Source organism: Nerophis lumbriciformis, linkage group LG07 (genome assembly GCF_033978685.3).
Source record: "Nerophis lumbriciformis linkage group LG07, RoL_Nlum_v2.1, whole genome shotgun sequence".
In the NCBI taxonomy this organism is placed as follows: Eukaryota; Metazoa; Chordata; class Actinopteri; order Syngnathiformes; family Syngnathidae; genus Nerophis; species Nerophis lumbriciformis.
The window spans coordinates 11,008,775-11,032,819 of record NC_084554.2 but is presented as its reverse complement, the minus strand read 5'-3'; the positions used below and the strand labels follow the sequence as shown (position 1 = coordinate 11,032,819).

Sequence of the window (24,045 nt, the reverse complement as noted above, 5' to 3'; positions counted from 1 at the left end):
CCCGGTCTGCCAATCCAGAGGTTCCGCCCCCGATGTGGTTCCTCTCTTTAAGAAGGGGAACCGGAGGGTGTGTTCTAACTATCGTGGGATCACACTCCTCAGCCTTCCCGGTAAGGTCTATTCAGGTGTACTGGAGAGGAGGCTACGCCGGATAGTCGAACCTCGGATTCAGGAGGAACAGTGTGGTTTTCGTCCTGGTCGTGGAACTGTGGACCAGCTCTATACTCTCGGCAGGGTCCTTGAGGGTGCATGGGAGTTTGCCCAACCAGTCTACATGTGTTTTGTGGACTTGGAGAAGGCATTCGACCGTGTCCCTCGGGAAGTCCTGTGGGGAGTGCTCAGAGAGTATGGGGTATCAGACTGTCTGATTGTGGCAGTCCGCTCCCTGTATGCTCAGTGCCAGAGCTTGGTCCGCATTGCCGGCAGTAAGTCGGACACGCTTCCAGTGAGGGTTGGACTCCGCCAAGGCTGCCCTTTGTCACCGATTCTGTTCATAACTTTTATGGACAAAATTTATAGGCGCAGTCAAGGCGTTGAGGGGATCTGGTTTGGTGGCTGCAGGATTAGGTCTCTGCTTTTTTCAGATGATGTGGTCCTGATGGCTTCATCTGGCCAGGATCTTCAGCTCTCACTGGATCGGTTCGCAGCCGAGTGTGAAGCGACTGGGATGAGAATCAGCACCTCCAAGTCCGAGTCCATGGTTCTCGCCCGGAAAAGGGTGGAGTGCCATCTCCGGGTTGGGGAGGAGATCTTGCCCCAAGTGGAGGAGTTCAAGTACCTCGGAGTCTTGTTCACGAGTGAGGGAAGAGTGGATGGTGAGATCGACAGGCGGAAAGGTGCGGCGTCTTCAGTAATGCGGACGCTGTATCGATCCGTTGTGGTGAAGAAGGAGCTGAGCCGGAAGGCAAAGCTCTCAATTTACCGGTCGATCTACGTTCCCATCCTCACCTATGGTCATGAGCTTTGGGTTATGACCGAAAGGACAAGATCACGGGTACAAGCGGCCGAAATGAGTTTCCTCCGCCGGGTGGCGGGGCTCTCCCTTAGAGATAGGGTGAGAAGGTCTGTCATCCGGGAGGAGCTCAAAGTAAAGCCGCTGCTCCTCCACATCGAGAGGAGCCAGATGAGGTGGTTCGGGCATCTGGTCAGGATGCCACCCGAACGCCTCCCTAGGGAGGTGTTTAGGGCACGTCCGACCGGTAGGAGGCCGCGGGGAAGACCCAGGACACGTTGGGAAGACTATGTCTCCCGGCTGGCCTGGGAACGCCTCGGGGTCCCACAGGAAGAGCTGGACGAAGTGGCTGGGGAGAGGGAAGTCTGGGCTTCCCTGCTTAGGCTGCTGCCCCCGCGACCCGACCTCGGATAAGCGGAAGAAGATGGATGGATGGATGGATTACTATTAATCATGATTAAAAATGTCAGTTATTTAATGGTAAAGCCTCCAATACTCCGTTTGTCTCAGTCCTTTTCAACTGTCCACGGTTGAAAAATGTGGATTGATTGATTGATTGAATTGATTGATTGATTGATTGAAACTTTTATTAGTAGATTGCACAGTACAGTACATATTCCGTACAATTGACCACTAAATGGTAACACCCGAATAAGTTTTTCAACTTGTTTAAGTCGGGTTCTACGTAATCAATTCATGGACTGTGAAAGCTTTCCAGCAAGAGGTGAAAACACGCTTTTGGAAAACTAGAAATTCCTGGAATTTTTTTAAACTTGGAAAACGGTAGTTTGATTGTTCTCGGTGTGCGGAGTGTGTGGATGGTGGAACGGTTCGAAATCGGTTGAGAAATGTGAAAATTATGCAAGTTCAAAAAATGTCCCATTCATTTTCAATGGGGAAAAATTACCCGGAAAAAACGTGAGTTCTGGGTAATCTAAGATATTTTTTATTTATTTTTTTTGGAAGCTCACAATGCCCGGTAGAGCCGAACGTTCAAAAGTTTTGCAGCGGAAAAATAATAAAATACATTTTACTAGAGATATCCGATAAATGCTTTAAAATGTAATATCGGAAATTATCGGTATCTGTTTCAAAAAGTAAAATGTATGACTTTTTTAAAACGCCGCTGTACGGAGTGGTACACGGACGTAGGGAGAAGTACAGAGCACCAATAAATCTTAAAGGCACTGCCTTTGCGTGCCGGCCCAATCACATAATATCTACGGCTTTTCACACCCAAGTGAATGCCAACCATACTTGGTTAACAGCTATACAGGTCACACTGAGGGTGGCCGTATAAACAACTTTAACACTGTTACAAATATGCGCCACACTGTGAACCCACACCAAACAAGAATGACAAACCCATTTCGGGAGAACATCCGCACCGTAACACAACATAAGAAATACCCAGAAACCCTTGCAGCACTAACTCTTCCCATACACCCCAAGCCCTTATCTCCCGAATTCGGAGGTCTCAAGGTTGGCAAGTATGCTTTCCAGCGAAGTCCTCCACCCACATGGAAGTTTGATGTCCAGTTGCCTCGGATTGGGAGGAGAACATCCGCACCGTAACACAACATAAACACAACAGAACAAATACCCAGAACCCCTTGCAGCACTCACTCTTCCTGGACGCTACAATATACACCCCCCCGCTACCCCCAACCACGCCACCTCAACCCCGCCCCCCTCAACCTCCTCATGCTCTCTCAGAGGGAGCATGTCCCAAATTCCAAGCTGCTGTTTTGAGGCATGTTAAAAAAAATAATGCACTTTGTAACTTCAATAATAAATATGGCAGTGCCATGTTGGCATTTTGTTCCATAACTTGAGTTGATTTATTTTGGAAAACCTTGTTACATTGTTTAATGGATCCAGCGGGGCATCACAACAAAATTAGGCATAATAATGTGTTGATTCCACGACTGTATATATCGGTGTCGGTTGATATCGGTAATTAAGAGTTGGACAATATCGGATATCGGCAAAAAAGCCATTATTGGACATCTCTGATGAGAAACATTTTACACTGGGATCAAGAAAGTTAATCCTAGTTTTAAATGAATAAAACAATTATTAATGAATTAATTTATTAATATTAGTAGTCTTTGTTTTATTATTTTGTACTCTTAGTCTTACAGTATTATTTGATTACTGTTGTTTCCGACAATAATAAGTAACACATTATAATCTCTAAGGAATATAAAGTTTTATCTTTTTTTTTTGTTCTGAATTTAATTAATGCATAATAATGGTGATAATTGTGAGTATAATCGTACAGTCAAAATCTATAATGGTTGCATCCCTAACACGGAGAAAACAAAAAGTGTGCAGTGCTCAGATAGTTATTTCCAAGTTACTAATTGTTTGCGGAACACAAACACCTCAGTGATTACATGATTTGAATCTCTTTTACTGCTTGGCATGTGCTCTCCTCGTCGCCTTGACAGTCACATTCGGACAAACTCCTTTTGTTATCCCTCATTTGCTTAAACATCCTGAACTCTGGTTGACATTCGGTCGCCAGCAGTTGTGTACTTTGGAACCCGCGCTTCAAGTCGGGGCGGCTGTCAGTCAGCCGGGAAGATAAGCAGGCGTCTCACGGCTTTTAGCATTGTCAAGACACACGTTTATTTTCCCAGAGACAGATTGTGTTTTTAAACGTACGCCGAACACTTCCTGAAGCCCCGTGTTGCCTGTGGGCATGGAGATAACATTGTTTCACCGGCCTCAAACAATTGAAAATTATTGCTTGAACGCGTCGGATGACATTTTGCGGCAAATTTTGCGACTTCACTCTATTGCTGTTTTTCAAAATACTGCATATGTACAAACCCCGTTTCCATATGAGTTGGGAAATTGTGTTAGATGTAAATATAAACGGAATACAATGATTTGCAAATCATTTTCAACCCATATTCAATTGAATATGCTACAAAGACAACATATTTGATGTTCAAACTCATAAACATTTTTTTTTTTGCAAATAACCATTAACTTTAGAATTTGATGCCAGCAACACGTGACAAAGAAGTTGGGAAAGGTGGCAATACATACTGATAAAGTTGAGGAATGCTCATTAAACACTTATTTGGAACATCCCACAGGTGCAAATTGGGAACAGGTGGGTGCCATGATTGGGTATAAAAACAGCTTCCCCAAAAATGCTCAGTCTTTCACAAGAAAGGATGGGGCGAGGTACACCCCTTTGTCCACAACTGCGTGAGCAAATAGTCAAACAGTTTAAGAACGACGTTTCTCAAAGTGTAATTGCAAGAAATTTAGGGATTTCAACATCTACGGTCCATAATATCATCAAAAGGTTCAGAGAATCTGGAGAAATCACTGCACGTAAGCGGCATGGCTGGAAACCAACATTGAACGACCGTGACCTTCGATCCCTCAGACGGCATTGTATCAAGAACCGACATCAATCTCTAAAGGATATCACCACATGGGCTCAGGAACACTTCAGAAAACCACTGTCACTAAATACAGTTCGTCGCTACATCTGTAAGTGCAAGTTAAAGCTCTACTATGCAAAGTGAAAGCCATTTATCAACAACACCCAGAAACGCCGCCGGCTTCTCTGGGCCCGAGATTATCTAAGATGGACTGATGCAAAGTGGAAAAGAGTTCTGTGGTCTGATGAGTCCACATTTCAAATTGTTTTTGGAAATATTCAACATGGTGTCATCCGGACCAAAGGGGAAGCGAACCATCCAGACTGTTATCGACGCAAAGTTGAAAAGCCAGCATCTCTGATGGTATGGGGGTGCATTAGTGCCCAAGGCATGGGTAACTTACACATCTGTGAAGGCACCATTAATGTTGAAAGGTACATACAGGTTTTGGAACAACATATGCTGCCATCTAAACGCCGTCTTTTTCATGGACGCCCCTGCTTATTTCAGCAAGACAATGCCAAGCCACATTCAGCATGTGTTACAACTGCGTGGCTTCGTAAAAAAAAGAGTGCGGGTACTTTCCTGGCCCGCCTGCAGTCCAGACCTGTCTCCCATCGAAAATGTGTGGCGCATTATGAAGCGTAAAATATGACAGCGGAGACCCCGGACTGTTTAACGACTGAAGCTCTACATAAAACAAGAATGGGAAAGAATTCCACTTTCAAAGCTTCAACAATTAGTTTCCTCAGTTCCCAATCGTTTATTGAGTGTTGTTAAAAGAAAAGGTGATGTAACACAGTGGTGAACATGCCCTTTCCCAACTACTTTGGCACGTGTTGCAGCCATGAAATTCTAAGTTAATTATTATTTGCAAAAAAAAAAGTTGATGAGTTTGAACATCAAATATGTTGTCTTTGTAGTGCATTCAATTGAATATGGGTTGAAAAGTACTTGCAAATCATTGTATTCCGTTTATATTTACATCTAACACTATTTCCCAACTCATATGGAAACGGGGTTTGTATTAAAAAGATCATATCACGGTTCTGTGCTGCTTCTCTTTTGACTACAGCCGACTATCAGTCAAGCGTATGCATGTTTATGCAAATTTTATGCATGTTTTGATAGTAAAACACAATAATAATATATGACCTACTCTTAAGACCGAAACCCTTTTTGGGTCCCCCAGAATCTTTAACATTCACCATATTTGGGGAATCCCTAAGGGTTAAGTAAATTGTTCGGCCCACATTAAGCATTTTGAAGCCTAAAAATTACTAAATTAAAATAACATGCATCGACCAGTGAATCATCAGCGTCATCAGACTAGGATTGTACAGTATACCGGTATTAGTATAGTACCATGATACTAATTAATCATATTCGGTACTATACCGCCTCTAAAGTTTTTACCTTAAAACAGTGGTCACCGACCTTTTCGAGCCCAAGATCCTGGTCTCAGCCAAAAAACAAAGCAAGATCTACCCCTGCGTCAACTATGTTCTATATGTGTGTGTATTATATATAAGTACCGTATTTTTCGGAGTATAAGTCGCACCAGAGTATAAGTCGCACCTGCCGAAAATGCATAGTAAAAAAGGAAAAAAACATATAAGTTGCACTGGAGCCCGGCCAAACTATGAAAAAAACTGTGACTAATAGTCCGAAAAATACGATGTATATTTTTGGTTTATTTTGTTTTCTTTTTAAAGACAAAACTTTGTGTCGTTATTACTGTCTGATTTCTACATTTTGGCTTTTTCTCATTAAGTTTCTTGCTGTTTTCCCAATTTTTGCTGGTGTTTTTTGTAACGTGCCTCAGGCCGTTGACAAAGGAGTCACGGGCCACAGATGGCCCCTGTTCCGCACTTTGGGCACCTCTGCTGTAGCTATTATAGAGTAACACAATCAAAGTCATTGCCAAAAATAGAGCAAAAATTTACTTCAAAGGACGAAAAAGTCCACACTAGAATAGAATAGAATGGACTTTATTGTCATTATATTTGCATGTAACAAGATTAAGGACTCCAACTTAAGGTGCAGTAGTGGGAACAAATATGGGATATTATATTATATTATATTACATTGAAATAAATAGACTACTATCCAATAAAAATAATAAGCTATCATGTACAATATACAAAACAATGTACAAAATACTGTAGAATATACTGAACAAGACAAGAGTACCAGAGTGATAACAATGACTGTCAGATGTATTGCACTCGAAGGGTAATATTGCACAGTAGGGTATTAGCGTAGGATATTGTATAGGGGTGAATTATATATTATAAGTTAAAGTTCAAGATAGTGACAGCTCTGGGAAAGAAGCTGTCTCTGAGCCTGTTTGTTCTGGCTCTGATGCACCTGTAGCACCTGCCCGATGGTAGCAGGTGGAACAGGTGGAAGCCAGGGTGTGTACTGTCCTTGGTGATGTTTTTTGCTCTGTTGAGGCAACGGGAGTTGTGTAAATCCTTCAGGGAGGGGAGTGGGCAGCCGATGATTTTTTGTGCAGACTTTATGACCCTCTGAATCGCCTACCTCCACTCCACTTGCCTATTATAATGCATGAGGAACTCAAGATGTCTGTTGGGATACATTGTAGTTCTGCCATGAATTTCAGGTGACTCACCAGTGCCGCCTGCCAAGTGCAATCCCTCCAATGTGGTTTGCCCAGACAAGACCCAAGTTCCTTTCAAAGCCAACCTGCTGCAGTTCAGGAAGAACGTCTCTGACCTCAGGATGCAACTCCATCAAATGAGACAGATGCAGGTAAAGAACGCTTCTCCATTGACATCTTATATTTTTGAACCTGAACATAAGGAGGATGTCTGCTTAATGCTCATGTTCGTGTTTCTTTGTGTCCGCTCAGCTCCAGAACCAGGAGGTACTGCGTGTGCAGCTGAAGAGAGCCGAACAGGAAATCGGCATGAAGCTTGCAGAGGCGGTGCGGCGTCTGGACGACCCGGTCCAGAAGCAGAGGGCTTCGGTAGAAGAGGACCGGCAAAAGTACTTGAGCCTGGAGGAGCGTGTGCTAGTACAGCTCGGGTAAGAAGGCTGCTCACAAATCACTGTTGGCGTCATTAACTTGGGTCGGTACTCGTGATGTTCCAATCACGGTTTTATGCTCCTGATTCTGATACCAATCAGTAAGATCGTCCGATACCGAGACAATCACAGTTATTAACTGTTATGTAAATGTTTCAATATTTATGGTGAGTGTTATTGACTGTTTAACAATATTAACTAGAGATGGCCTGCTGATATTATCAGCCGATAAATGCTTTAAATTGTAATATCGGAAATTATCGGTATCGGTTTCAAAAAGTAAAATTAATGACTTTTTAAAACGCCGCTGTACAGAGCGGTACATATCCGGTAAAACACGGACATAGGGCACACTTGCCAACCCTCCCGATTTTCCCGGGAGACTCCCGAATTTCAGTGCCCCTCACGAAAATCTCCCGGGGCAACCATTCTCCCGAATTTCTCCCTATTTCAACCCGGACAACATTGTTGGGGGCGTGCCTTAAAGGCACTGCCTTTAGCGTCCTCTACAACCTGTCGTCACGTCCGCTTTTCCTCCATACAAACAGTCACATAATATATGCGGCTTTGACACACACATAAGTGAATCCATGCATACTTGGTCAACAGCCGTACAGGTCACACTGAGGGTGGCCGTATAAACAACTTTAACACTGTTACAAATATGCGCCACACTGTGAACCCACACCAAACAAGAATGACAAACACATTTCGGGAGAACATCCGCATCGTAACACAACATAAACACAACAGAACAAATACCCAGAACCCCTTGCAGCACTAACTCTTCCGGGACGCTACAATACCACCAAACCCCGCCGCCCCCCAGCTCCCGAATTCAGAGGTCTCAAGGTTGGCAAGTATGCTCTAGTATACTCTGGACTGAAGCTGTGTGCCTTCATTGTTTTTGTAGCTGTTGTTTTGAGGCATGTTTAAAAAATAAAAATAACAATGCACTCTGAAAGTCAAATATAGTATTTCCCATAGTTGTAGTGGGTATTACGATTATCTCAGTGAGAGCATGTCCCAAATCCCAAGCTGCTGTTTTGAGGCATGTTAAAAAAAAATAATGCACTTTGTGACTTCAATAATAAATATGGCAGTGCCATGTTGGCATTTTTTTTCCATAACTGGAGTTGAAGTTGTTCTCGTATTTTGGAAAACCTTGTTTTTGATTGATTTTATTAGTAGATTGCACAGTACAGTACATATTCCGTACAATTGACCACTAAATGGTAACACCCGAATAAGTTAATCAATTCATGGTAAGGTTACATTGTTTAATGCATCCAGCGGGGCATCACAACAAAATTAGGCATAATAATGTGTTAATTCCACGACTATATATCGGTATTGGTTGATATCGGAATTGGTAATTAAGAGTTGGACAATATCAGGATATCGGCAAAAAAGCCATTATCGGACATCTCTAATATTAACACAATATTTAATTTGCTCTTGATTCTATTTCATTACCTAATTTATCAGACTATATGTCGCACTTTAAATCTACCGTATTTTTCCGACTATAAGTCGCAGTTTTTTTCATAGTTTGGCCGGGCTCCAGTGCGACTTATATATGTTTTTTCCCTTCTTTATTATGCATTTTCGGCAGGTGCGACTTATACTCCGGTGCGACTTATACTCCGAAAAATACGGTATTTATTTCTTCAAAAATCGACAGTACGCCTTATAACCTGCTGCACCTAATGCACTTATTAATTGTGGTTGTGCCTACCGACCTTGAAGCATTTTCATTTGGTACATGGTGAACTGATAAGTGTGACCAGTAGATACTTGTGTACTGGAAGTAGATGCCTATTCAATAAATGACGCTAGCAAGTACCGGTAAGCAGGCAACACCAAAACTTTGATGTTTCTTTGAGAATATAGTACATTACACATGGTGCTCAAAAATCTGTCAAAATGTTTTAGTTTGACTTTGGTAAGCTACAAAGCCGCACCGCTTGATGGAATTCAGAGCATTACGACTAGAGCTGCAACAACTAATCGATTAAAATCGATTATAAAAATAGTTGCCGATTAATTTAGTCATCGATTCGTTGGATCAATGCTATGCGCATGCGCAGAGGCTACTTTTTTTTTTCTTTTTTTTTTTTTTTTTTAAATAAACCTTTATTTATAAACTGCAACATGTACAAACAGCTGAGAAACAATAATCAAAATAAGTATGATGCCAGTATGCTGTTATTTTTCAATAAAATACTGGAAAGTATAGAAATTTAGTCTGTCTCTTTTATCCGGTTATTAATCGAATTAATAATCGACAGATTAATCGATTATCAAATTAGTTGTTAGTTGCAGCCCTAATTACGACTACTCTCGTCAGGCGTACTGTACTTCAACAAACGGGTATTATTACAAGTAGACTATGGATTGAATGATGGGTGTGAGCGCAGGCCAGCAGCGAAGTCCATCACTGTATAAATAGCCTCTTGTGAGTCCGCCCTGACAAATGGGCCATGGCACCGTCTTCTCGCCTGCCACTAAGCAAAGTGTCCTATTAGGCCAGGGGTCGTCAACCTTTACCAGTCAAAGAGCCATTTTGACCAGTTTCACAAATTAAAGAAAACAATGGGAGCCACAAAAATCTTTTGAAATTTAAAATGAAATAACACTGCATACAACCTTTTTTTTTTTGCTTTGTGCTATGTATAAACCAGGGGTCTCAGACACGCGGCCCACACCTTAATATGAAAATTGAATGTTTTATATGAATGGCGCTTGTCAGCGTCATGCTTGTCAACCCTCCCGATTTCTCCGCTAGACTACGAAATTCTAGGCAACTATTCTCTCGAACGTGCCGTGATGGTACAGCATTTAGCGCCCACTACAACCAGCATACCGGCTCAGCCACACGTTGTATAGAGCTTCAACTTGCTCACGTAAGTGACAGCAACGCATACTTGGTCGACAACCACACAGGTCACACTGACGGTGGCGGTATAAAACACTTTAATACTCTTACTAATAATGCGCCACATTGTGAACCCACACCAAACAAGAATGACAAACACATTTCGGGAGAACATCTGCACCGTAACACAACATAAACACAACAGAACAAATACCCAGAATCCCATGCAGCCCTAACTCTTCCGGGCTACATTATACACCCCCGCTACCAAACCCCGCCCACCTCAACCGACGCACGAAGGGGGGGGTTGATGTGTGGGGGAGCAGGGTTGGGGTGGGGGCGGGGTTTGGTGGTAGCAAGGGTGTATAATTAGTCCGGAAGAGTCAGGGCTGCATGGGATTCTGGGTATTTGTTCTGTTGTGTCTATGTTGTGTTAAGGTGCAAATGTTCTCCCGAAATGTGTTTGTCATTCTTGTTTGGTTTTTGTTCAAAGTGTGGCGCATTTTTAGTAAGAGAGTGTAACCTGTGTGGCTGTTGACCAAGTATGCCTTGCGGTCACTTGTGGGTGCAAGCAAAAGATGCATATAACAAAAAGCTGGGCTGGCACGCTGTTGGTACAGATTGTAGAGGGCACTAAATACTGTACCATCATGGCACGCTGTTATTATTATTGTTAGGGTGAAAATCGGAGAATATAATCTCGGGAGTTTTCTGCGAGAGGCTCCGAAATCCGGAAATCTCCCGGGAAAATCGGGAGGGTCGGCAAGTATGCAGCTGAGCCGCATCAGAGTGATCAAAGAGCCGCGGGTTGCCGACCCCTGGTTTAGGCATAAATAAAACTTACTAATTGGGCGTTAAAGCCAGTGGGACATTTTGGAATGTGGATCTTTTCCCGACTTGTAACTTTTTATAAATACCTCATTACTTCTCGTCTGATGAGCAGAATTATCTGTCATCGTGTCCAGCAGCTGTTATTGAACGCACTCTCTCCTTATTGTCTGTGCCCCTCAGAGGCTTTAAACAAAAGAGTTTTACTCAAGGGTGAACACGACCACATTGAACCACGGCCTCTTCTGTGCACAATCCAACATGCCACACAATGTTATCACATGGTGCTTTTCCCCTCCGAGGGCCCCATTGTATCAAGAGCTAGTTAAGCAGCTTGAAGTTAACGTGAGGGGCGGACTCTTCTTGGCGTTTTTAGTGCGTAAACAATGGCGGTTGCGTGGTGATGAGCTGCAGGAACAGGTTCAAGCAGACACAACGAGGACACTTTTATTGTTATGGCACAAACACTCTTGTCACTCCATTTCAGATGGATGACTGTGTTGTGCCTCCCAGTCTTTGTAGAGAACCAAACGCAAGGTCAGGAGGTTGTATACGGCTCTTCATTAAACCTCATTCTGGGATGTTTTCACATAAAGGCTAATGTCGAATTCATTGTATTCGTGTCGAATGTGAGGTTAGTTCATTCACAATCCAATGTTCCTTCGATTCCAATGTTCCCACCAACACGAGGTCCTGATAAACCGGGCCTGGGCAATTATTTTGACTCGGTGGCCAAATTTAGAGAAAGAATGTGGGGGGTCGGTATATCTATTTTTAGGAACACTAATACTAGAGATGTCGATAAATGCTTTCAAATGTAATATCGGATATTATATTTATTATCGTTCATAGTTTATATTGTAAATCCCACATTCTTTATTTTCATGTACATTCTGGGTGTCTCATTCAGTAAAAACATTTAAAATTCCATTCCGTTTGTTAACACGGTCTGTCATAGCGTTTTTAGCTTTCAGTCAGACATTATTGTGAGGTTTTGTATTATTTAGGGATGTCCGATAATAGCTTTTTGCCGATATCCGATATTCCGATATTGTCCAACTCTTTAATTACCGATACCGATATCAACCGATACCGATATATACCAGTGACGTGCGGTGAGGTTGATGACTGGTGAGGCACTGACTTCATCACAGTCAGATTTACAAACATATGAACCCTAAAGAGAGTCTTATTCACCATTTGATTGGCAGCAGTTAACGGGTTATGTTTAAAAGCTCATACCAGCATTCTTCCCTGCTTGGCATTCAGCATCAAGGGTTGGAATTGGGGGTTAAATCACCAAAACGTATTCCCGGGCGCGGCGCCGCTGCTGCCCACTGCTCCCCTCACCTCCCAGAGGGTGATCAAGGGATGGGTCAAATGCAGAGAACAAATTTCATTACACCTAGTGTGTGTGTGACAATCATTGCTCCTTTAACTTAACTTTAACTTTACACATACAAACTGTAGCACACAAAAAAGCACATTTAATAAAAAAAAACGTTATTATGGTCTTACCTTTACTTATAAATGAAGTCCATTCGCCGCTGTTGTGCTGGATTAATGAACCCCCTGACGGGAGTGTTATATCAACTAAAGCCCTCACTTCAACTTTCCACGTGCAAGATTGAATCTATTTAAAAAAGTGTAACCGAGGGTTTATAAATGTCGCCTATACTGTATGAAACTACAAAATAACAAATACGGAGGCTCCAGTTTACACGAGGACCACTTTATTTACCTTCTTTCAAAAACTTCCGCTCCACTTCAACGTGTCATCACTTCTGCTCTTAGCGCCTTCAAAATAGGAGCTCAAGGCATATACTGTATAACAGCGCATAACAGGAACTTAACATCACAATGAGGAAATCCCATTAAAATAGGTTACAAAAGTTATTTAATAAGAAGCCAAAAAGTGCAAAAACAATAATGTTCGTGTTGGAGGAGTTGTGAATAAGGTACACCTGCAGTCTGCAGGTGTACCTAATGTTGTGGCCCTGCAGTCATTCACAACTCCTCCAACACGAACATTATTGTTTTTGCACTTTTTGGCTTCTTATGAAATAACTTTTTTAAATAGATTCAATCTTGCACGTGGAAAGTTTAAGTGTGGGCTTTAGTTGATATAACACTCCCGTCAGGGGTTGCAATCTACGGCAGGGGTGCAGGAGGCGGGATTACTGGAGCCTCAGCCAGTGCCTCTTTTGCAGCCGTTTTATGATCGCTCAGCACAAGAAATACGTTACACACATACAGTTGTTGACAAAATACACTGTACATTATATACCTCAGCTAACTAAACTATGGAAATGTATAATATAGTTCATATAGCAATACGGTCTCACTGCACAGCAGGCCAGCAGTTAGCCGAGTCCGCAATCCATGTTGAGGCACTGAGTGACGTGCCTCAACTGGCTGCTGTTCACCGCACCGTCTCTTCTCAGTATTTGAACGGAAAATCTGAAAATTCAGTTATTTTGAATAAAAATAATCTAAAACTGGTGAAGTTAAATGGAAAATATCTTTATAGTAAAATCACTGGATACATATAACAATTTAATAAAAATGTTTTCTTTTTACATTTTTTTTCTTTCCATGATTGCAGGTGAGGCCCCGCCTCACCTGCCTCTAGTGACTGCACGTCACTGATATATGCAGTCGTGGAATTAACACATTATTATGCCTTGTTTGGACAACCAGGTATGGTGAAGATAAGGTCCGAGCTATACAGCTGGGGCAGTATAGCTCGGTTGGTAGAGTGGCCGTGCCAACAACTTGAGGGTTGCAGGTTTGATACCCGCTTCCGCCATCCTAGTCACTGCCGTTGTGTCCTTGGGCAAGACACTTTACCCACCTACTCCCAGTGCCACCCACACTGGTTTAAATGTAACTTAGATATTGGGTTTCACTATGTAAAGCGCTTTGAGTCACTAGAGAAAAAGCGCTATATAAATATAATTCACTTCACTTCACTTCCTTTTTAAAAATAAAATAAAATAAGATAAATAAATTGAATAAAAAAGAAAGTAAAACAATATAAAAACAGTTACATAGAAACTAGTAATTAATGAAAATGAGTAAATGTAACTGTTAAAGGTTAGTACTATTAGTGGACCTATACTATTAGTGTTTTTGTTGTTGTTTTTTTTGTTGTTTTTTATTAAATCAACATAAAAAACACAAGATACACTTACAATTAGTGCCCCAACCCAAAAAACCTCCCTCCCCCTCATTCACACAAAGGGTTGTTTTTTTCTGTTCTTAATATTGTGGTTCCTACATTATATATCAATATATATCAATACAGTCTGCAAGGGATACAGTCCGTAAGCACACATGATTGTGCGTGCTGCTGGTCCACTAATAGTACTAACCTTTAACAGTTCATTTTACTCATTTTCATTCATTGCTAGTTTCTATGTAACTGTTTTTATATTGTTTTACTTTCTTTTTTTATTCAAGAAAATGTTTTTAATTAATTTATCTTATTTTATTTTTAAAAAGGACCTTATCATCACCATACTTGGTTGTCCAAATTAGGCATAATAATGTGTTAATTCCACGACTGTATATATCGGTATCGGTTGATATCGGTATCGGTAATTAAAGAGTTGGACAATATCGGATATCGGCAAAAAGCCATTATCGGACATCCCTTACTAATACAAAACCTCACAATAATGTCTGATTGAAAGCTAAAAACGTTACGACAGACCGCCTTAAAAAAACGGAATGGAATTTTAAAGGGGAACATTATCACAATTTCAGAAAGGTTAAAACCATTAAAAATCAGTTCCCAGTGGCTTATTTTATTTTTCGAAGTTTTTTTCAAAATTTTGAGCCAATCAACTGCCAGCTGCGATTGGACCGCCTTTAGCCAAGTGTGTATTTGTAAATCTTCGGTTTTGGCCAATAAATGCTTTAGAATGTAATATCGGAAATTATCGGTATCGGTTTCAACCTCCCGATTTTCCCGGGAGACTCTCGAATTTCAGTGCTCCTCCCGAAAATCTCGCGGGGCAACCATTATCCCGATTTCCACCCGGACAACATTATTGGGGGCATGCCTTAAAGGCACTGCCTTTAGCGTCCTCTACAACCTGTCGTCACGTCCGCTTTTCCTCCATACAAACAGCGTGCCGGCCCAGTCACATAATATATGCGGCTTTGACACACACATAAGTGAATGCAAGGCATACTTGGTCAACAGCCATACAGGTCACACTGAGGGTAGCCGTATAAACAACTTTGACTCTGTTACAAATATGCGACACACTGTGAACCCACACCAAACAAGAATGACAAACATATTTCGGGAGAACATCCGCACCGTAACACAACATAACAAATACCCAGAACCGCTTGCAGCACTAACTCTTCCGGGACGCTACAATATACACCCCCCGCTACCACCAAACACCGCCCCAACCCCGCCCACCTCAACACCCCCCCACTTCCCGAATTCGGAGGTCTCAAGGTTGGCAAGTATGCACTTTGTGAAAGTCAAAGTATAGTAATTCCCATAGTTGTAGTGGGTATTAGGATTATCTCAGGGAGAGCATGTCCCAAATTCCAAGCTTCTGTTTTGAGGCATGTTAAAAAAAAGAATGCACTTTGTGACTTCAATAATAAATATGGCAGTGCCATATTGGCACTTTTTTCCATAAATGGAGTTGAAGTTGTTCTCTTATTTTGGAAAACCTTGTTTTTGATTGATTGATTGAAACTTGTATTAGTAGATTGCACAGTACAGTACATATTCCGTACAATTGACCACGAAATGGTAACACCCGAATAAGTTTTTCAACTTGTTTAAGTCGGGTTCCACGTTAATCAATTCATGGTAAAGTTACAGCCATACAGGCCACACTGAGGGTGGCCGTATGAACAACTTTAACACTGTTACAAATATGCGCCACACTGTGAACCCACACCAAACAAGAATGACAAACACATTTCGGGAGAACATCCGCACCGTAACACAACATTAACACAACAGCACAAATACCCAGAACCCCTTGCAGCACTAACACTTCCGGGACGCTACAATATACATCCCCCGCTACCACCAAACACCACCCCGCCCACCTCAACACCCCCCCACCTCCCAAATTCGTAGGTCTCAAGGTTGGCAAGTATGCTCTAGTATACTCTGGACTGAAGCTGTGTGCCTTCATTGTTTTTGTAGCTGTTGTTTTGAGGCATGTTTAAAAAAAATAAAAAATAATGCACTTTGTGAAAGTCAAAGTATAGTATTTCCCATAATTGTAGTGGGTATCAGGATGATCTCAGGGAGAGCATGGCCCAAATTCCAAGCTGCTGTTTTGAGGCATGTTAAAAAAATTAATGCACTTTGTGACTTCAATAATAAATATGGCAGTGCCATGTTGGCCCTTTTTTCCATAAATGGAGTTGAAGTTGTTCTCTTATTTTGGAAAACCTTGTTTTTGATTGATTGATTGAAACTTGTATTAGTAGATTGCACAGTACAGTACATATTCCGTACAATTGACCACTAAATGGTAGCACCCCAATAAGTTTTTCAACTTGTTTAAGTCGGTAAAGTCATGGTAAAGTTACAGACATACAGGCCACACTGAGGGTGGCCGGATAAACAACTTTAGCACTGTTACAAATATGCGCCACACTGTGAACCCACACCAAACAAGAATGACAAACACATTTCGGGAGAACATCCGCACCGTAACACAACATAAACACAACAGAACAAATACCCAGAAACCATTGCAGCACTAACTCTTCCAGGACGCTACAATATACCCCCCCCCCCCCCCCCCAACTCAACCTCCTCATGCTCTCTCAGGGAGAGCATGCCTCAAATTCCAAGCTGCTGTTTTGAGGCATGTTAAAAAAAATAAAGCACTTTGTGACTTCAATAATAAATATGGCAGTGCCATGTTGGCATTTTTTTCCATAACTTGAGTTGATTTATTTTGGAAAACCTTGTTACATTGTTTAATGCATCCAGCGGGGCATCACAACAAAATTAGGCATAATAATGTGTTCATTCCACGACTGTATATACCGGTGTCGGTTGATATCGGAATCGGTAATTAAGAGTTGAACAATATCGGATATCGGCAAAAAAGCCATTATCGGACATCTCTAGTTTTGTTCTAGTGCTGAAGTCTTAAGTCTTTTCCGTCAATGCAGGGATCTGGAGCAGTACGTGGTCTCTCTGCAGAAGGACTCATCAGGGACTCACAGAGCAGTGACCCTGAAGGACGTGGAAGAGGGGGCGGTGACCCTAAGGAAAGTTGGAGAATCTCTGGCAGGTCTCAAAGGTAAGATCGTACATAATGGACTTGCTTATTCTGCCCAAGACATGTTCTGGTGGTATTTCCTCAACCAACTTTTTTGGCAATCTGACTGTGAAATGCGTTTTGCGTGCAGGAGAGTTCCCGACCCTGCAGACCAGGATGCGCTCTGTCCTCAGAGTGGAAGTGGAAGCCGTAAAGTTTTTAAAGGAGGAACCTCATAAACTGGACAGCATGCTGAAAAGAGTCAAGAGCCTGACGGATACACTCAGCAGTCTGAGAAGGTAGGAGAATACGTTTAAGGAGACCAGATAGACATCAGGGGAGAAGGTATTGGAGCATGAAAGTTGGAAATGTGGAATGGAGATCAGCAAGGCTGGCCTCTGTTTTGTTTTTTCTACATCTGAAACACTTCCTTGTGGTCTACATAACATGTAAAGGTGGATATTTGGTCATAAATTTGCATAGATTTAGTTTTACAGACCATCTTCACCCTGCTTTCTGACTGTCTCTTCAGAATGCGCCATTTGTGAACGGTCTTATTTACGTGCCGACTCCCCCCTCCAGGCCAAGCCCCCTTTCGACTGCGTCTCCACCATAGCGCTTCCATATGGAGTCTACTGACCGATATAAGTTAGAACTATGCGCTACTTTTTATTGGAAATGGAAAGGGTTGTACCTAGCATGTGCATGTATGAGCCAGTCTGCCCCACAACAATTAAAATTAATTAATTAAAGTACCAATGATTGTCACACACACACACTAGGTGTGGTGAAATTTGTCCTCTGCATTTAACCCATCCCCTTGTTCACCCCCTGGGAGGGAACTGCGCTTTGTTTCGAATTTTGCCTATCGTTTACTATCCATTTATCCGTTTACTACCATGAATTGATTAACGTGGACCCCGACTTAACCAAGTTGAAAAACTTATTGGGGTGTTACCATTTAGTGGTCAACTGTACGGAATAAGTACTGTACTGTACAATCTACTAATAAAAATTTCAATCAATCAATCAGGGAGCAGTGGCCGTGCCCGGGAATCATTTTTGGTGATTTAACCCCCAATTCCAACCCTTGATGCTGAGTGCCAAGCAGGGAGGTAACGGGTCCCATTTTTATAGTCTTTGGTATGACTCGGCCAGGGTTTGAACTCACAACCTACCGATCTCAGGGCAGACACTCTAACCACTAGGCCACTGAGTAGGTAACAAGAGGATAGAGCAGTTGGAGGTACCGAACCCCACCAGTTTCATATGCGCATTCACCGAATCCGAACCGTAATCATAAAATGATGTTATTATATTAAAGAAATACTAATAGATATATATTTTACGAATAGAAAGATACAGGAATGTACACATAATCCTATGTTTACATCTCATTGTGCAACATGTGAATGTTTTAGTGGGAACTAAATGCGATATCTGAAAGGGGTACACATTATTTCCAAAGTAGGACCCCCCACCCAGACATGTAATACTAGTACACAGCTCATGAAAGATAATATGTTATAGTCATTGTAAGTGGGCCAAAACAGTTATATTAGAAAATAATCTCATGGAAATGACTGTTGTCATTTGATTACAATAATAAAACATTTAACTTGTTATTTAGTCAGGTTTGGGGCAGGTGTGCTGCAGGTGTGACCACATGTGCACCACCGAATGCTCAAGGAGTTTTTACGTTTGCTCACACATATGGAAAATTAGAGGGAACATTGTTTGGGGGTATCCATAATACGATACCAATATGGAGAAGTTTTTATTTACACGATGCGTCGGGCGTGTCTTGACCTCCGCGGCGGAGGCTCTGCCGAACCCCTGAGGCCGACTCACCGAACCCCTAGGGTTCGATCGAACACAGGTTAAGAACCACTGGGATAAAGAATAAAAAGTAACTTATTGACTACAACTTTGGATTACAACTGAAAAAAAATGGTGGACTTGCGCAATATATGGAGATATCTGCTGTTGTAACTAAGGCAAAATACGTCACAATTGTCTCAAATTCCAAACGAAATTGTTTGGAACGAAGCAAAAGTGTTTCTTAGTATCTTCGCCACGCCTCCAAGGTTTGGATTCAAACAAAAACAAGTACCAACAGATGGTTTCGGTTTTTCATAATATGACCCCTTTAAAAGGGAACTGCACTTTGTTTCGAATTTTGCCTATCGTTTACTATCCATTTATCCGTTTACTACCATGAATTGATTAACGTGGACCCCGACTTAAACAAGTTGAAAAACTTATTGGGGTGTTACCATTTAGTGGTCAATTGTACGGAATATGTACTGTACTGTGCAATCTACTAATAAAAGTTTCAATCAATCAATCAATCAATCCTTATAAGAGACAAGAAGTGAAAAGTTTTTTGTACTTTCTAACATATAAATATAGGCTTGTTCGTGGTGGCCATCAATGCAACTAATGGAAGCAATCAATTCTACCTCTAAATCACTTTAAAAATGCATCCAAAAAACCTCAACAATACTTTATGTATACCTGTATAATAACCAAACTGTAGCAACATTGTTATTGAAAAAGCAAACACTGAGGAACTCTTTTTCTAGCATAGTACCGTATTTTTCGGACTATAAGTCGCAGTTTTTTCCATAGTTTGGCCGGGGGTGCGACTTATACTCAGGAGCGACTTATGTGTGAAATTATTAAAGGGGAACATTATCACAATTTCAGAAGGGTTAAAACCATTAAAAATCAGTTCCCAGTGGCTTATTTTATTTTTCTACGTTTTTTTCAAAATTTTACCCATCACGCAATATCCCTAAAAAAAGCTTCAAAGTGCCTAATTTTAACCATCGTTATATACACCCGTCCATTTTCCTGTGACGTCACATAGTGAAGCCAACACAAACAAACATGGCGGAAAGAACAGCAAGCTATAGCGACATTAGCTCGGATTCAGACTCGGATTTCAGCGGCTTAAGCGATTCAACAGATTACGAATGTATTGAAACGGATGGTTGTAGTGTGGAGGCAGGTAGCGAAAACGAAATTGAAGAAGAAACTGAAGCTATTGAGCCATATCGGTTTGAACCGTATGCAAGCGAAACCGACGAAAACGACACGACAGCCAGCGACACGGGAGAAAGCGAAGACGAATTCGGCGATCGCCTTCTAACCAACGATTGGTATGTGTTTGTTTGGCATTAAAGGAAACTAACAACTATGAACTAGGTTTACGGCATATGAAATACATTTGGCAACAACATGCACTTTGAGAGTGCAGACAGCCCAATTTTCATCAATTAATATATTCTGTAGACATACCCTCATCCGCGCTCTTTTCCTGAAAGCTGATCTGTCTAGTTTTGAAGTTGATGTCAGCAAGCTAGGGTCGATATTCTTCTCTTGATCATCTTCGGTGGCATAAGGGACGGTGTGAGCCAAGACATCCAGGGGGTTTAGCTCTCTCGTCTGCGGGAACAAACTGCCGCCATTGCTTGCCGTGCTACCGAGGCCCTTTGTCCCTGAATTGCTCACACACTCCGGCAGATTCAATGGGGGTCTGGCGGCAGATTTCTTTGACTTTATCGTTGGAAATGCATCTGCTTTGAGTGTCGCAGGATATCCACACATTCTTGCCATCTCTGTCGTAGCATAGCTTTCGTCGGTAAAGTGTGCGGAACAAACGTCCAATTTCTTGCCACTTTCGCATCTTTGGGCCACTGGTGCAACTTGAATCCGTCCCTGTTCGTGTTGTTACACCCTCCGACAACACACCGACGAGGCATGATGTCTCCAAGGTACGGAAAACAGTCGAAAAACCGGAAAATAACAGAGCTGATTTGACTCGGTGTTTGAGAAAATGGCGGATTGCTTCCCGATGTGACGTCACGCTCTGAGAGCGAATACTAGAAAGGCGTTTAATTCGCCAAAATTCACCCATTTAGAGTTCGGAAATCGGTTAAAAAAATATATGGTCTTTTTTTTCTGCAACATCAAGGTATATATTGACGCTTACATAGGTCTGGTGATAATGTTCCCCTTTAACACATTACCGTAAAATATCAAATAATATTATTCATCTCATTCACGTAAGAGACTAGACGTATAAGATTTCATGGGATTTAGCGATTAGGAGTGACAGATTGTTTGGTAAACGTATAGCATGTTCTATATGTTATAGTTATTTGAATGACTCTTACCATAATATGTTACGTTAACATACCAGTTGGTTATTTATGCCTCATATAACGTACACTTATTCAGCCTGTTGTTCACTATTCTTTATTTATTTTAAATTGCCTTTCAAATGTCTATTCTTGGTGTTGGCTTTTATCAAATAAATTTCCCCAAAAAATGCGACTTATACTCCAGTGCGACTTATGTATGTTTTTTCCCTTCTTTATTGTGCATTTTCGGCCGGTGCGACTTATACTCCGGAGCGACTTATAGTCTGAAAAATATGGTAACACATCAACGTACTTCGGTATTAGCCGTAAGAGCTAACTACAGCAAGAGATAAGCTAGCTTCTACATCAGCACGAAACACGTTTGAGTTTGTAATGCACAACACTGTGATAGGACACCAATCTGTACTGACTAAAAAAAAACCTTCAAAAATCACATTACAGTATCTGTAAAGTATTATTTCATGTTTTGTTTGTACACAGCTAGCCAGTCAGCGTATGTACTGTAGTTGTAATAACACACATGACGTGCTGCGTGTATCATGATCAATATAAAGTGTGAATTACGCGATGGTTGTCTGTTTGGTCCAGCTGGCCGGGGATGTTTTTTTTCTGATTAATTTGGGTAAGCACTCCATTTATGTCGAAATAGGTTGGCTCCAAGTTCCACATTTACAACGCCAAAGTCACTTTTACCTCACTCTCCTGGCTTCTGTCTGCTCCAACGTCTCACTCTTCCTTCGTGCTGGCTTCTAGAAGCAGTAATTAATCCTCCAAAAATTCAGATTTAAAAAGATAAGGTTGCGAATCCTCATTTGTCCAAAAATAGTCGTCTTCGTTGTTTGTTACCAAATCTGCCATGATTTGAACACATTCGCTTGTCTGTATCCGGAAGGGGTTGTTGGAAGCGCACTGCTACGGATAACAGAAATACAAACCCCGTTTCCATATGAGTTGGGAAATTGTGTTTGATGTAAATATAAACGGAATACAATGATTTGCAAATCATTTTCAACCCATATTCAGTTGAATGCACTACAAAGACAAGATATTTGATGTTCAAACTCATAAACTTTATTTTTTTTTTGCAAATAATAATTAACTTAGAATTTCATGGCCGCAACACGTGCCAAAGTAGTTGGGAAAGGGCATGTTCACCACTGTGTTACATGGCCTTTCCTTTTAACAACACTCAGTAAACGTTTGGGAACTGAGGAGACACATTTTTTAAGCTTCTCAGGTGGAATTCTTTCCCATTCTTGCTTGATGTACAGCTTAAGTTGTTCAACAGTCCGGGGGTCTCCGTTGTGGTATTTTAGGCTTCATAATGCGTCCCACATTTTCAATGGGAGACAGGTCTGGACTACAGGCAGGCCAGTCTAGTACCCGCACTCTTTTACTATGAAGCCACGTTGATGTAACACGTGGCTTGGCATTGTCTTGCTGAAATAAGCAGGGGGCGTCCATGGTAACGTTGCTTGGATAGTTCCAAAACCTGTATGTACCTTTCAGTATTAATGGCGCCTTCACAGATGTGTAAGTTACCCATGTCTTGGGCACTAATACACCCCCATACCATCACAGATGCTGGCTTTTCAACTTTGCGCCTATAACAATCCATATGGTTCTTTTCCTCTTTGGTCCGGAGGACATGACGTCCACAGTTTCCAAAAATAATTTGAAATGTGGACTCATCAGACCACAGAACACTTTTCCACTTTGTATCAGTCCATCTTAGATGAGCTCAGGCCCAGCGAAGCCGACGGCGTTTCTGGGTGTTGTTGATAAACGGTTTTCGCCTTGCATAGGAGACTTTTAACTTGCACTTACAGATGTAGCGACCAACTGTAGTTACTGACAGTGGTTTTCTGAAGTGTTCCTGAACCCATGTGGTGATATCCTTTACACACTGATGTCGCTTGTTGATGCAGTACAGCCTGAGGGATCAAAGGTCACGGGCTTAGCTGCTTACATGCAGTGATTTCTCCAGATTCTCTGAACACTTTGATGATATTACGGACCGTAGATGGTGAAATCCCTAAATTCCTTGCAATAGCTGGTTGAGAAAGGTTTTTCTTAAACTGTTCAACAATTTGCTCACGCATTTGTTGACAAAGTGGTGACCCTCGCCCCATCCTTGTTTGTGAATGACTGAGCATTTCATGGAATCTACTTTTATACCCAATCATGGCACCCACCTGTTCCCAATTAGTCTGCACACCTGTGGGATGTTCCAAATAAGTGTTTGATGAGCATTCCTCAACTTTATCAGTATTTATTGCCACCTTTCCCAACTTCTTTGTCACGTGTTGCTGGCATCAAATTCTAAAGTTAATGATTATTTGCAACAACAAAAAAATGTTTACCAGTTTGAACATCAAATATGTTGTCTTTGTAGCATATTCAACTGAATAGGGGTTGAAAATGATTTGCAAATCATTGTATTCCGTTTATATTTACATCTAACACAATTTCCCAACTCATATGGAAACGGGGTTTG

General features: G+C 41.6%; 1 protein-coding gene across 11 annotated transcripts in view; it reads left to right on the top strand.

The window, feature by feature from the left end:
- LOC133609842 (sickle tail protein) overlaps window positions 1-24,045 on the top strand; it is a 264,761-nt gene that overhangs the window by 216,928 nt on the left and 23,788 nt on the right. For all 11 annotated transcript variants that reach the window (XM_061965843.1, XM_061965837.1, XM_061965840.1 and 8 more), the window contains 4 exons: window positions 6,986-7,134; window positions 7,235-7,410; window positions 17,291-17,421; window positions 17,531-17,678. In XM_061965843.1, the coding sequence (XP_061821827.1) occupies window positions 6,986-7,134; window positions 7,235-7,410; window positions 17,291-17,421; window positions 17,531-17,678 (604 nt within the window). The remainder of the gene's footprint in view (window positions 1-6,985; window positions 7,135-7,234; window positions 7,411-17,290; window positions 17,422-17,530; window positions 17,679-24,045) is intronic.